The 15623-nt window shown below is 49.1% G+C and overlaps 1 protein-coding gene across 1 annotated transcript in view; it reads left to right on the top strand.

The window, feature by feature from the left end:
• The window catches only part of LOC147101127 (neurabin-2-like), a 249216-nt gene that overhangs the window by 165473 nt on the left and 68120 nt on the right, over nucleotides 1-15623 (top strand). Inside the window, exon 4 of the mRNA XM_085966317.1 lies at nucleotides 4353-4457. Coding sequence (XP_085822443.1) covers nucleotides 4353-4457 — 105 coding nt within the window. The remainder of the gene's footprint in view (nucleotides 1-4352; nucleotides 4458-15623) is intronic.

The raw sequence follows: 15623 nt of genomic DNA, 5'->3' as shown, positions 1-15623 counted from the left end.
TCCTCACAGATGGAAATCAATTAGGAATCAGTGATTTGATGTGACCTTCAACTTTTTATGCATTATTCTCATTGTAAAAACCCCTGAAAAGGTTAAGTCTTGTTGAATGAGGTGTAATTGAGTTTTTAATGGCGTATTAAGTCATAAATACTTCTGAACAACCTCCCTGGTCCTGAAAAATGAATTTTATATTCGTGGAGTGTCATTTTCAACATTCCATGATTAAAAATTCCATAGATTTTTAAAATAATTTTTTATTTTATTTTTTGAAGTTTATGATATTTCAGCTTCTACCTTAATCCCAAGTTTATGTCCCAATCTTCATTTTGCTTTCTGTAAAGTTATTAAAAAATGAATGATAAAACCTGCTTTTTACTTCCTGGTTTGCTTTCTGTGTTTGGCTGCTTAGCCTGCTTGATGGCATCACTGTTGCTGGCTGCCACAGATCCCCTATTGATGGCGCCAGATGGAAAGCCACATCAGAAAAAGTGAGATCGATGACACAGAGCCCGCTAAAAGTTTGTGGGCAGCTTCATTCACGGTCAGCGGCGAGCGCCATCATTTCACCGCTGCCTGCAAAATCCAGCCTATTAAGTATTTTTAATTTGTTTGGGTCATTCCATACAGTGTAGCAATATTTATCCTTTATTCTCCTTAGCTCTATTTATAGGTGTGCTGAAAGGATCATTAAACAATAATGTATTTTTCTGAAGTAAAATTATCTCTCCCATTAAACAATGTTGTGTAACTACGCAAGTCAGTCAGTCACTTCATTCATTAAATTGCACTATGACCAGGGGCATGCCTGAAGTCATACAGAGGCATTCACACTCTGTGAACTTAGCACAATGTTACACATACATAATTAAAATACCAATAAATAATAAATACAGTAGTTATATTTCAAGAAGGACTTGCGTGTAAAAGAACACCGTAGCCCTTTCAGTATCACAATGTTATACTTAGGTTTTAATCAAATATTCTACAATGTGTAGGATCTATACTCTGGTCTACACCACTGTCTCTCTTTCCTGTTCTCTCCCTTTTGTCACAGCCCATAGTTTACAAGAGAGTGAGTATGTGGCATGTGTCCAGGCCTATTGTGAGCTTGACGGCACACTAAGAGGTGAACGAGAGTAGTTAGGGAGGATATTTCATCTAATGTTTCCTCTTCTGTGAGAAAACAGCTGACCTCCAATATGCAACTTGTCTCTGAGAAAATATTTAAACTTGGACGCTTTACCTTGCCCTGGATTCCTGGGGCTCCTCCGGGCAGAAGCAGTGAAATGTCTGCACCCACAACAGGCACAGGCATTGCAGTGCCATGGAAACAAGGTGGGAAAGACAAATTGGTCCCGTCCAGCTCAGTTTCCTCTGGGAACGCCAGTTAGGTGCCAGTTCCGAGGGGTTACAAAGAGGCTGCTGCCGGCCCTTGCATTTGGCCCCTGCAGATTGGAGGGTCTGAGAGGTACAGCCAACAAGTTGAGTAAGACCTAAAAAGGTAAGTGACCCATTGTTTTCACCCTGGCACTTTCTTCATAAAACTGAGTATTTTCAGTCAGGGGGAGGTTCCATCATTTAAATATCAGTGGCAGGCAGCTGCACACTAGGTGCCCGACGATCAAGGAGTCCAGTAATTCTGGAGTCAGGCTGTCCACTCTGGGCGCTCTCTCTCTCCCGGAAAGATCCCGTCTGTGTCCCATCAGCCCCTTAAATATTGTGCCAGTTTAAAGAATCTTCAGGCCCCAGGCTGATCCCTGGACCCCACATCCGCTGGGCGGGAGGCTCCAATACTTGCTTTCACTGGACATAGCGGCATGCTGGTGGATTCCTAAGGTGGGGACAAGAAACCTTTCGGCCTCGCCCGTCCTCTCCTCCCGGCCAAGCCTTCTCTTCCCTGCTTTACTGCCCCAAACAAGGCCCTGTGTAAATTGGCAGGAAGGCCAGGTGCGGACTTACGGCAAGAGTGTGTTAAAATTTGCATGGATTTTCAGCCTCTATTTGAAAGCAGAATATAGAACCCTAGATCCAAATGAATCTGTTTTCCTCTCCTTTTAAACTAAGACTAACTCCACAGAATTAGGTGGAAAAGAAGCCAACACTTAAAGTGCAAAAGCGTGCAGGCCTGGATCTCTGAGTACTAGTCTCCTTTCATCTTCTTCCCCCAGTGTGAGAATCAGTAAAGTTGGCCCAACCTTTCAGGACCTTATACAAAACTCAGAACTTTCTTCTCTCTCTCAGTCTGTTCTCACAGCCTGCTTGGCTGGCGGTGGGGGGGGGGGGGGGGGGTGCGGTTTCCCATTGCTCCAAATTTTTCAGTAATTCTCTTTCAATCTTAGTAAAAAAAATGCAACGGAGGTGTGTCTATTCCACCATCCATAGCCACTTTTGAGTGAAAGAGAAAAAGCATTTGAACTGTCAAAGCGGGATTTAGCAAGAAAGGTCCATGCAAACAGAACAAGTGACTTTTTCACCACTAGAACATACGAGGAACATAAGAAACAGGAGCAGGAGTCGGCCCATCGCCCCTCGAGCCTGCTCTGCCATTCAGTAAGATCATGGCTGATCCGATCTTGGCCTCAACTCCACTTTCCCACTCTCTCCCGAATTGGATTATCTGAAACACCTCAGCATACTTAGTCCGTATTTAGACATGCTCTCCACTGGACTGCCAGCATGTGTGGATAAATACCTATAATCGGACCTCCAGGTTATATGAATGCAATTGTACTGTTGGCCTGTGAGGGATAAACCAGCAGGAAAAACTTACATTTGTACGCTAGACAAGAAAGAATAAACCTCAGTTTAGTAGAGGCTAACCCCTAATTGATCCACATTGAATCACTGTTTCGGATGTTGGGGACTTTTTCAACCAGCATTTTCAAACGAGTGCTGATCCCCTTACTTCATATTTACTGCTATAGTTTACTGTACTGAATGCAAGGTATTCAAATTCAAAGAATGAAAGTCCTTGCGGGCTCCGTGCGTACCAGGCAGCTAAGTGTCCTTTGCTGATTGGTGCGTTCGGCTCGTTAAGAAAAAAGCATTTCACTGACTGGATTACACTTGTTGTATTTGGTTATGTGACAAATAAAATTGAAATTGAAAATTGAAGGATCATGATTCGACTTGGGACAAGGGTTCAAGTGGAAAGGTGCTTGTCTCTGACTCCGTTGAGCAGTTCAGGCCTGCCCTCACAGGCCACTGGCTGTCTTGAAACAGAAAGTTGCAGCTTGCCGTCGAGCAGCTGTTTGGCAGTCAGGCTTGGTTGCTGAGCGATAACTGATCAGAGGCGTGTGATTGACATTGTTCACTGGGACTCCTCGGTCACACACGGTCCTGGGATCCCAGCCTTATTTTGTTGCTGGTGGCATCATTGTTGAGTTTTCTCTACAGATTTCCTATTTAGCCCTGTAATGCTTCCTCAAATGTCACCACCGCTGCAACATCATTTGGGGTCATCCTACATCATGTTGAGTGTCAAATACAATAGTGAATCTGTCACACGAGGTGCATGACTTCCTAAGAGAGCATGGATTCTGCAGCAAATGAGCTCTGCTCCCTAGAGCGGCTTAAACATGATGAAACAAAGGACTGATCCTTCCCTTTCAGTTTACTTGTAGTATAGCAGTCATAATAATCTGTAACCTTTCTATGTAACACTGTTCTGTCATAAAACCAGATTTTGTTCATGTGTAGAAATTTGTCATCTTTTGCACACAGCTCATTTTACAGCAGATTATCAGCTCCTATTCTCAATAAATATATTTTGTAGCATAATATATAATCTAAACTCATCTTAAATGTACATATTATTCTGGAATATCAGTTATGTAATTAAGGGGGCTGCACTATAATCATAACTCCACTCTAGTGCAAAGCAACCATTCAAAGTAGGCATTGAAAGCAGAGTATTCTGTGATAAGTGACATGAATCAGTCATTCATGAAAGAAAGACTTATGAAATAATACTGAGCGGCCTGCTGGTGGCGCTGTCCAGGGAGAGTATAAATACTTGGGCATGGGCCCAGCTTGCGCAGGACATTCTTAACAGGAACTAGTGAAGGACACAACTAGACCTCCATGTTGTAAAACAGTTGATTAAAGCTTTGTTTAACGCTTAGACCAAGTGCCTAGTAGTTTTCTTACGTCAATAAGTATTTGTCTCGCAATGCCACTTTTTATTTATGTTGAGGTTCGAATTAAACAAGCCTCTCAAACTATCGTTTGCTGTTTAATTGTGATATATTGTAGACTTCCAACTGTTATGACTGGGCTGGATTTGGACTAGATTTGAGATAGAACAAGGTTATTTAAATCCACGCTGATTTTCCTCATTTTCTTTTATTCAGAATCCAAGTGAATGATCTAATCGTGGAGGTCGATGGAATCAGTCTGGTTGGTGTGACCCAGAGCTTCGCAGCCTCAGTCCTTAGAAACACGAAAGGAACTGTCAGGTAATATTGTACACGCTCATGGACATAGTCCCGGAGCAACTAGACCTTAAAAATAAGCCACCTGGAATTTCTGAAGAGTTTCTTCAAATCTCCTGCCGTAATTTTGACGGAATCGCCAGAGAAACAGCGCACGCTGTTGAAGTTATGGTGGGAGATTGGCGAACCGCCGCAGAAATTCCACCCCACAATATAGTTCAAACATGTTATATCCTGTAACTACTTTCAGGTGACCTTTAGTGCAGAGGTAACAGCTACTGTCATTAGTTGGGAGGTTAACGGTTTAATGTTACTTTTTTGTATAATTCAGAAGGAAGTAAGATTAATATTATTACTATTACTAATGGTTTGGAATGTTATACAGTTGTATCTAAAGTGCTGAGCACGTAATCCTCTCCTGAGGGCAGAATGCTATATAACGGGCTGGATTTTCTCTGCGGAGGCGGGATAGCTGTTTGCGGGGTTCCGGTCCCGCTCCGGGCCGCAGCCGCTCTGTCAAAGGGATTTTCCCTTGATTGGCCTTGTTAAGCCCGCCCTGCGGGCTTCCCGGCCAATTAACAGGAAGCGGGTCTGATGACGTCATTTGATGACGCGTCATCAGCCGGTTTCCTTAAAGGGACCACAGCCACATCGAGTTTGACAGTTGGTCTGTCAGTGTTCTACAGCATTGAGGTGCTGCAAACACTGACAAGCACTGCACAGAGTTGGATGGTTGCACCCAGGCTCTCCAATGACTCCCTCCACATGCTTATGGAGGGAGTCACAGCACGCAGGGAGGTTCTCTTCTCTTCCAAGGGTGGAAGAGACCTCCCCAGGACACCAACGCAGCCTGGTTGCACATTGTACAGGAGGACACAAGCAGGGATGTCGTCAGGGGTCCCTGGCTGTAGTGGCGCCAACCTTTCAATGAACTCAGTGGATCACGAAACGTTACTGCAAAGCCACACTCAAACTCACCCTGCTGTGCCACTCAACACATCCCCATCACCCTGCCTTCCCTACCCTTCTCCTGCACATCCTTACTCACACCAACTTACCTTGCACCTCCACCCATCCCCCTCTATCTATATTATCATTTCCCCATCTCACTAGCCACCCCTCACACTCATCCAACTAACAACACACAAAGGTAGGCACTTGAGAGGTTTAGCCAATGTCCATGTGAAGTTTCTGGTAATGTGTTGTCATATAGTGAAATCTATATTTTCAACACTGCCTCATATTGGACAGATCTGTGCTCACCTTGAGAAGTGTCTTACTGAGTTCCAGTGAATGTTGAGACATAAATTGTCCCCCACCGCACTATAGTGATGTGTGTGCATGGAATGGCTTGGATATTGTAGGGATGCTTTATGGTGCTGGTGTGGGATGGTGTCAACTTGGTGCATCATGTGGCAGCCAGGGTTTACAGCATCAAGTGAAGTAAATCTGGCCATGGTGATGCCATCGCTGGCCTCCTGGGCAGCAGTGTTGTCAGGGGCTGATGTCCTGTGCAGCATCAGGTGATGGCGGAGAAGGTTGGTGGTGTGCCTGGTGATGTTGGTGTTGGGGCTGAGTGTGAAAGGAATTAGAGGAGCAAGGTGAGATAGTTTCTGGGACACCGATGTTGCTGCAATAGATGGCAGCTGCAGGTGAGATGACAGAAGCGATCTGTCAATGGTGAGAGAGGTTGTTCCAATGAGGTGGCACTGGACATACAGTTGTCTCTAAACACTTGCAAGCTAAAGAAATCTCTATATGTCTTACAAATGCAGTAACCAATAGTTTCTGCGCTCTGAAACTGACCATCTGCAACATGGCATCCTTGACACCACTTCTGCAGCTGTCAGCTTATCAGATACATCAGAGCAGACTCAACTCACGCCAGGGTGAGCTGGCGTGTTGCCCGAGCAGCGGGTAACCCGTGGGGGAGCACGTAAAATTGGAAGGAAGCCACAAAATAGCATTAAATTGTCTGTTAACAAGCCATTTAATGAGCTCAATTGTCTCTCCCGCCGCTTGGTGTCGGGTCAGTTCTGCGCCGACAGACCCGACACCTGAAAGACTCGCGTGGAGGCGGGTTGATAGCGGGTTTCCTACCCGCTGTCAATCTTTGCTATTTTGATAGCGGACCCGTCTCCAAACTCGCCCTCTGAGCGCCGGCAAAATCCAGCCCACTGTTTCAAGTTTTTCCTTATTGCAATACAACTCACACCCTTGCATAAAGTTCACTTCTATTTCATAGTTAGCATTTCAGTAAAATCCCGAAAAGTTCTTGCTGACTATATCATTTCCTTGGCTTCAGGTGACATTAAACCATTTGACTTGCCCATTAAATTATTAGGATTCCTTCAACCATTGAATGCAGCAGCTATTTTCAGTGAACAACCATGTCGGCACTTTCACATATCTGTTGCTACTTGTCCAGTGTCATTCAATCTTAGCTCCTCGTACACTGGACTTCTCACCTGTTATTCCCTTTGCTCCACCTTTGGCAGCTGCTCATTCAGAGGCAGCCCAGGGCATCTGGTGTGCATAGCCACTGTAACCTAGGTAGGGAATAGTTTCCTTTACTCAACACGTCAACCGTTGATCCAATGGGCTGGATTTTCTCAATGGGGAGCTTTTGGAGGCGGGACTCCCACTTGTCGGGTTTTAGTCCCGCCTCCATCAACTTCTGGCCAACCCACGCTATTTTCCCTTGATTGACCTTGCCAGCGGGTCTAGCAGGCCAATTAAGGGAAAGCCGGTTACAGATGATGTCAGCGAGTGACGTTTCATCTGTCAAGAGCTTTTGACAGATGAAATGCCAGCGTTTGACGGCTCTGTGAAGCTGTCAAACACTGACAATCTGTCCTCTAAGTTGAGTTGTTCCACTCAGGCTGAGTTAGAGATCTCCCCTGAGCAGAAAGCAGAAGGCTGCAGCTTTTGCCAGTTCAGTGGCCATTCTGCTTTCTGTGCCGGTGAACTGAGGGACTCCCGAGACCTGTAGGGTTGAAGCCTGCAGAAAGAAATAAAGGTAAGTAAAACTTATTAAAACACTTTGCACTCACCTCACACACTCACCTCTTCACACTTGCACCCATCACTCACCTGCACACCGGGCATCTCGGCCCCTCCGACCCCTGCAGACCGACGGCCCGCCTCGCTGACCCTGGCGAGGTTTGGAGCCGTCGGGAAGCCCACACTTCAGGGCTGAAAATAGGGATTCTCCAAAAAACTAACTGCCTGTTAACTACCTGTTGACAGGCAGTTAATTGGCATTAATCCCCTTCCCGCCTCGAGGAGGCGGCTCCCAGCGCGGGTCGGGTACCTGCCTCCTGGGAAGATGGCATGGAGGCAGGTTGGGGGCGGGATGGGTACCTGCCCCGAGATTCTGCCATTTTCCTGGCAGTCCCGCCTCCTTACCCGCCTCCCCAAGGCTGGCAAAATCGCCCCCAAAGAGTTGGACTTGCACGAGTAGACAAGTGCAAATAGCAGCATCGACGAGTGTGATGGTGTGCGATGTTATGTTAGTTCCTTTGGTTACCCTCGTGCTGACACGTGTTAATACAAGTGCTGTCTTGGCTAAACTTTGGCGGAAGCAATACAGTCAGGAGAGTTCTGAAATAGGGAGGAGCCGGCAAATAGGGATTTGCACCATATTTACAATTTTAGCAGCATAAATATAGTGTGAGAGGATTATCATAGACATTAGGGCCCAGAAATTCACCTCGGGTGGTGGCACACAACGGGCGGTCAGTGGAACCGAGCATTGGGCGCTATGTATAACGGGCGGTGAGTGACCATCGAGCGCTATGTATAACGGGCGGTCAGTGGAACCGACCATCGGGCGCTGCGTATAACGAGCGGTCAGTGACCACCGGGCGCTGCGTATAACGGGCGGTCAGTGACCATCGGGCACTGCGTATAACGGGCGGTCAGTGACCATCGGGCGCTGCGTATAACGGGCGGTAAGTGACCATCGGGCGCTGCGTATAACGGGCGGTCAGTGACCATTGGGCGCTGCTTATAACGGGCGGTCAGTGACCATCGGGCTCTGCGTATAACGGGCGGTCAGTGACCATCGGGCGCTGCGTATAACGGGCGGTCAGTGACCATTGGGCTGCGTATAACGGGCGGTCAGTGCCCATCGGGCTCTGCGTATAACGGGCGGTCAGTGCCCATCGGGCTCTGCGTATAACGGGCGGTCAGTGCCCATCGGGCTCTGCGTATAACGGGCGGTCAGTGCCCATCGGGCTCTGCGTATAACGGGCGGTCAGTGACCATCGGGCTCTGCGTATAACGGGCGGTCAGTGACCATCGGGCTCTGCGTATAACGGGCGGTCAGTGACCATCGGGCTCTGCGTATAACGGGCGGTCAGTGACCATCGGGCTCTGCGTATAACGGGCGGTCAGTGACCATCGGGCTCTGCGTATAACGGGCGGTCAGTGAACATCGGGCGCTGCGTATAACGGGCGGTCAGTGACCATCGGGCTCTGCGTATAACGGGCGGTCAGTGACCATCGGGCGCTGCGTATAACGGGCGGTCAGTGACCATCGGGCTCTGCGTATAACGGGCGGTCAGTGACCATCGGGCTCTGCGTATAACGGGCGGTCAGTGACCATCGGGCTCTGCGTATAACGGGCGGTCAGTGACCATCGGGCGCTGCGTATAACGGGCGGTCAGTGACCATCGGGCTCTGCGTATAACGGGCGGTCAGTGAACACTGGGCACTGCGTATAACGGGCGGTCAGTGAACATCGGGCGCTGCGTATAACGGGCGGTCAGTGACCATCGGGCTCTGCGTATAACGGGCGGTCAGTGAACACTGGGCACTGCGTATAACGGGCGGTCAGTGACCATCGGGCGCTGCGTATAACGGGCGGTCAGTGACCATCGGGCTCTGCGTATAACGGGCGGTCAGTGACCATCGGGCTCTGCGTATAACGGGCGGTCAGTGACCATCGGGCTCTGCGTATAACGGGCGGTCAGTGACCATCGGGCTCTGCGTATAACGGGCGGTCAGTGACCATCGGGCTCTGCGTATAACGGGCGGTCAGTGACCATCGGGCGCTGCGTATAACGGGCGGTCAGTGACCATCGGGCTCTGCGTATAACGGGCGGTCAGTGGGACCGACCATCGGGCGCTGTGTATAACGGGCGGTCAGTGGGACCGACCATCGGGCTCTGCGTATAACGGGCGGTCAGTGGGACCGACCATCGGGCGCTGTGTATAACGGGCAGTCAGTGGGACCGACCATTGGGCGCTGTGTATAATGGGCGGTCAGTGACCATCGGGCGCTGCGTATAACGGGCGGTCAGTGACCATTGGGCACTGTGTATAACGGGCGGTCAGTGAACATCGAGCGCTGCGTATAACGGGCGGTCAGTGACCATCGGGCTCTGCGTATAATGGGCGGTCAGTGGGACCGACCATCGGGCGCTGTGTATAACGGGTGGCCGAGCCGATACCGCACGTTTTGCGCCACTGCCCAAGATGAATTTTTAGGCCTAGGTTTTTGTCCAGTGGAAACATGAAGCATTGTCTTCAAAAGGGAAAGAGATGCCAAAGCACCTTATACAGAGGGATGCTTGAAGGAAATCTCTCTTTGATGAAAAAAAAAGTCACAACTTAATTTTAGAACTTTATTGTTGAACAATTAAACATGGCTTGCCATAAATTTCAGTGCATAGGTCTCACCTCTGAGTATGTTACTCACTTATTCCTTTCCCATTTCAATATAAAATCTCTATGGCCTAGATTGTCCTCTGAATTGCCACCCAGTTTGGGGTGGATTTGGAGTGGTAAATGGAGTTAAATAGGTTCTTAGAGGCTGCTGCATCGAATCCACCATTAAAACAAAAACTGCACCTGAATTATCTTCCCAAAACCTGCTGGAGCCTTACAATGTAGTCCAGCGAAAGTCTGAAGAATCATTGTGGCTTGCTGTACCCAGCATAATATTGCAATGAAGAAAGGCTTGTTCCTTCCGGAAGCTGAAGGCTGATGAAGAGGGGAGGGAAGGATCTCCCTCTCCACATCATGAGGAAAGTGCATAGAATGAAGAGCGTGCAAAGGTTGTGGGTCAGGACAGCCAGCAGCCTGAGAAAGGAGGCCACAGCTGATAGCCAAGTTCTTTTAATAAATAACAGTTCACTCACCAAAAAAAAAAGTAACTTCACACCTGCCTGTTGTCCCCCCCACCCCCACATCCTCACTCCTTCACTTAGAAAGACTTCTGCCAAGTTCCTTCTTAAGATGGGCATCTACATTTCCCCTGACATCACCCCGACCCCGAAAAGCTGAAAGCATGCGCTGAAATGAACTCGGAACTCAATAGTTCACGCAACATAGTCTCCTAGAGGTGCCAAGAATTGGAAGTCCTGCTACAACTGTACAGGGCGTTGGTGAGACCACACCTTGAGTACTGCGTACAGTTTTGGTCTCCTTATTTAAGAAAGGATATACATGCATTGGAGGCAGTTCAGAGACGATTCACTCGGTTGATTCCTGAGATGAGGGGGTTGACTTATGAGGAAAGGTTGAGCAGGCTGGGCCTATACTCAATTGGAATTTAGAAGAATGCGAGATGATCTTATTGAAACATATAAGATACTGAGGGGGCTCGACAAGGTAGGTGCAGAGAGGATGTTTCCCCTCGTGGGGAAATCTAGAACTTGGGGACATAGTCTCAGAAGAAAGAGTCGCCCTTTTAGAACTGAGATGAGGAGGAATTTCTTCTCTGAGGGTCATAAATTTGTGGAATTCTCTGCCCCAGAGAGCCATGGAGGCTGGGTCATTAAATACATTTAAGGTGGAGATAGACAGATTTTTGAAAGATAAGGGAGTAAAGGGTTATGGGGAGCGGGCAGGGAAGTGGCTTTGAGCCCAAGATCAGCCATGATCTTATTGAATGGCGGAGAAGGCTCAAGGGACCAAGTGGCCTATTCCTGCTCCTATTTCTTATGTTCTTAATTCCAATCACCCTATCTACAAATATTTCTTCACACTATAATTATCTACCCTTTGTGCCAGTCAGCACACTTGTTAATACCCCTAGTCTGCTGCTCCTACAAGGTACTCCCTGAGTGGGATGAGGTTGAGAGGTGGGAGGCCAGGACGGTCCATGTACCCTGTGCCTTAGAGGTGGTTTCCGTCTCAGGGAAGCAGCTGTCCCAGACGGACCAGCTTCCAGCATCCTTTCTGTTGCAGTGATGAGGGGATTGCTGGGCTCATATCTGAAGCTCCCTCGTGTAGACGTTGGAGGTGGCTTTAAGGTAGCAGGCTCAATGCCGCCCTCCAGAGAGACAGTGACAATCTGCATCTAGTCCTTGCAGCCTATTGGTTCTGGACACGGGTTCAAAGGAGCTCATGGTCAGTTACAGTCCAGACCAAAATGCCCACGGTTTAAGTGCTCCTTCTCGTGCGCTCAGGGTTTTCAGTACTTCTGCTCTTCCCCCAGTTGTATTTTTTTTTAGCACTGGTTATGGGCTGTCTTTTTGTTTAGAGGGAGAAGGGACAGGGAGAGGAACAATGTTAACGGGTCGGTGGCATAGACACATTCCTTCATATGATGCGTGCATCCGATGATGATGAGGTATAGAAGTACTTTGGCCCTTTAAATGAAGTATCTTTGAAGACTTGCCGTAGCCCTTGAGGCAGATAGTGCAAGTTGGCAATGCAGTTTTGAGAAAAGAAGGTGTTTGAGTGCTTGCCGAGATTGCCCTTTGCAGAAATGAGTTTCCCTGACACCCAGTGCTCAGAGAGAATGAGTAGGAGAGGTAAGGAGGTGAGTGAAGGCTGTCCAAGTGGTAGAGGACATGTACTGGCAAGAGTATCTAGAATTACCTTAGCTACCCTTGTGAGGTCATTGAATCTGTTCTGGCACTATGTGGCACTTCTTCGGGTGTTGGAGGTGGCAATGGCTACCTCTGCCACCTGCCCCCAGACAGCCTGAACCACCCTTTTATGGCACTTTCTGCCCTCAATGCCCAACTGTTTTGCTGTCCTGCCCCTGACTTCTGCCAAAAGAACCTCTGCGGATGCGTCAGAATCTGGAGCTCTTCCAGCTGCTGATTCCCTTGAGGCTGCTGCTGTTTGCAGAAAAGAAATGCTTCCCTTTAACCGTCCCGGAATTTCATCTCCCTCCCTCCTAGTGGTGGTATAATCACTCCAAACTCACGTACATCGTAAATGAGGGCCCCGGGGAGGCAATTGCAGCAGATTAGCAGCATAATCCCAGGGCGAGAGGTAATCCTGCTCCATCGCTAACCTATCACTGAGAGGGAAATCCAATCCCACATATCACATGCCTCAACTGAGGCAAACTCCCACTGGCTAGTTTCACCTCCTCACCCTTTGCCTCTTCCCCATAGTCTCACCTTCTCACCCTGTCCACTTCCCTTCTTCCACTCTGCTCTCTCTTGCCCCTCTGATCTCTCTTTACCCATCCCTCCTCTCCCTGTCCCCATTCCTCCCCTGCTCTTCCATGTTTTTTTTAACCTAGTTCTTCCCTCCTCTCCTCTGCTCCTGTTCTCCCCTCCTGCTCTTCTGTTTCTTCATTCTCCTTTTTTTGCTTTTCTCTCTACCCTGCTCCCCTCTCTCTGCTCCCCTCTCTCTGCTCCCCTCTCTCTGCTCCCCTCTCTCTGCTCCCCTCTCTCTCCTCCCCTCCTCTCCTCCCCTCCTCTCCTCCCCTCCTCTCCTCCCCTCCTCTCTTCACCTCCTCTCACCTCTCCTGCTCTTTCCCCTATTCTCCCCTACTCCTTTTCCATTCCCTCACCTCTCCTCTCACTCCTCTCCTCACCTCTCACTCCTCACCTCTCCTCTCACTCCTCACCTCTCCTCTCACTCTTCTCTCCTCTTCCCTCACCTCTCCTCTCACTCCTCTCCTCACCTCTCACTCCTCTCCTCACCTCTCACTCCTCACCTCTCCTCTCACTCCTCACCTCTCACTCCTCACCTCTCCTCTCACTCCTCACCTCTCCTCTTCCCTCACCTCTCCTCTCACTCCTCTCCTCACCTCTCACTCCTCACCTCTCCTCTCACTCCTCTCCTCACCTCCTCTCCTCTCACTCCTCACCTCTCCTCTCCTCTCACTCCTCTCCTCACCTCTCCTCTCACTCCTCTCCTTCCCCCTAACTCCTCTCCTCCTCCCTCACCCCTCTTCTTCCCTCGCCTCTCCTCTTCCCTCTCCTCCTTAGCTCTCCTCCTCTCACTCCTCTCCTCCCCTCTCTTCTCATCTCCCTCTCCTCCCCTCCCCCTCAGTCCTCTCCTTCCCACTCCTCTTCCCTCTCCTCACCTCTCCTCTCACTCCTCACCTCACCTCTCCTCACCTCTCCTCTCACTCCTCTCCTCACCTCTCCTCTCACTCCTCTCACTCCTCACCTTCCCCCTAACTCCTCTCCTCCTCCCTCACCCCCCTTCTTCCCTCTCCTCTTCCCTCTCCTCTCCTCGTCTCACTCCTCTCCCCCCCTCCCCTCTCTTCTCATCTCCCTCTCCTCCCCACCCCTCTCAGTCCTCTCCTTCCCACTCCTCTTCCCTCTTCTCACCTCTTCTCTCATTCCTCTCCTCCTTTCACTTTTCTCTCCTCCTCCCACTCATCTCCTCGTTCCTCTCCTCTCCTCCCCTCAACGCACTCCTCCTCTGACTCCTCTCCTCCCCTCTCTTCTCATCTCCCTCTCCTCTCCTCCCCCACTCCTGTCCTGAAGGTGCCCTTGGTCTTAACTCCCCCTGTGCAATACATTGACTAGCAAGCCATTAAAACATGTAAACGTGCAGCTTATATGTCAGATTGTACAGAAACATAATGCAGAACTGGAAGCCTTGACTACTCAGAAAACAATCTAGCTTTGCCCTTGATCCCAAAACTTCACATTGTTCACATAGCTTATTATAGCAATGCACAGGAAAGCCCAAAGGACCAGTGGTGCATTTAAAGCAAAGCAGGACAGGCTCGAGCATGTTTTTACATTGAAAACTGTTTTGGATGAAAAGCTGCATTTCAGAGGAAGCATAGCACAGTTCATGAAAAAATGGCATAATGCCCAGGAAAGGACTTTAATTCACAGAAAATATTTTGCACTTGTAATTATAACCGATTGAAAGTATAGTAACTTTGTAATGATCCATTTCTAATGATTATTAGAAGCACAGAGCATCAGTTATGCATCTGCTCATATTCACGAAGCTCAATTCAGGGACAGGACTTGTTACAACAACAACAGCAACAACAACTCGCATTTATATCGCGCCTTTAACATAGGAAACGTCCCAAAGCATTTCACAGGTGTGTAATCAGACAAAAATGGATGCTGAGCCAAAGCAGATATTAGGAGGGTTTTTGAGAAGTTTGATCTGAGGTGGGGTTTAAGAAGGATTTGAAAGGGGGAGGTGGGGGGTTTAGGGAGGGACTTTCAGAGCACGGAGCCTCGGAGGCAGAAGGCAGGGCCGACATTAATGAGACAAAGGGAGGGGCGATGCACAAGAGGCCAGGGCCGGAGGAACAAAGAGTTCTGGGGGGTGGGCAGTAGGGCTGTAGAGATAGGGAGGGGTGCGGCCATGCAGGGATTTAAACACATTAATGATTTTAAAATTGGAGGCGTCGAGAGGCCAGGCCTAAACGATTGTGCAGCTCCGGCTACAAGCTCCCACCTCCTGCCTGGGACCACTGCAGAGAATGTGGGAAAAGTGAGGCTTACCGCTGACTCTCCTTGCTCCCGCCGGAACTGACGCTGGCCACCGCGTACATATGGTGGTGAAGGAGAGGGGCCCAGATCCTCGGAGGATTTACCTCATGTCTGCCCCGCCTGCCACCTCTGCCTTGCACCGTCTTGTGGTGCCCACTTCCTCCCCAGTGGAGGAGAGAGCCTTTAGCAGCACCCTTTCTCTCAATTCTGGCCACAAACACCTACCTGCTGAAGGCCCTGGTCTCAACCAAGGCTTTTAGTGGGACTGCGATTCCAATCTACTGCCCCTTTACGGTCTCCCCGCAACCCCAATGATGCTATAGCAGTATCCTTGCTGCAGAACCGTTGATATTTCCCTCTTAGCACCAGCGAGTTCCCTCTTTGCAGTCGGAACCCTGCTGGGAGCCCGCCCTGCCTATGGGATGAACCCTGACACAGGGAAATGGGTCAAGGTTGGACGGTTTCAGAGGGGAGGACTGAGGTCCTGCCTCACCGAAGATACCCTGATATTTCTATAACT

This window comes from Somniosus microcephalus, chromosome 24, assembly GCF_052327205.1.
Source record: "Somniosus microcephalus isolate GS21.2 chromosome 24, FLI_Smic_1.0, whole genome shotgun sequence".
In the NCBI taxonomy this organism is placed as follows: Eukaryota; Metazoa; Chordata; class Chondrichthyes; order Squaliformes; family Somniosidae; genus Somniosus; species Somniosus microcephalus.
Note: the sequence above shows the minus strand (reverse complement) of the source record. Positions and strands in the feature narration are given on the sequence as shown.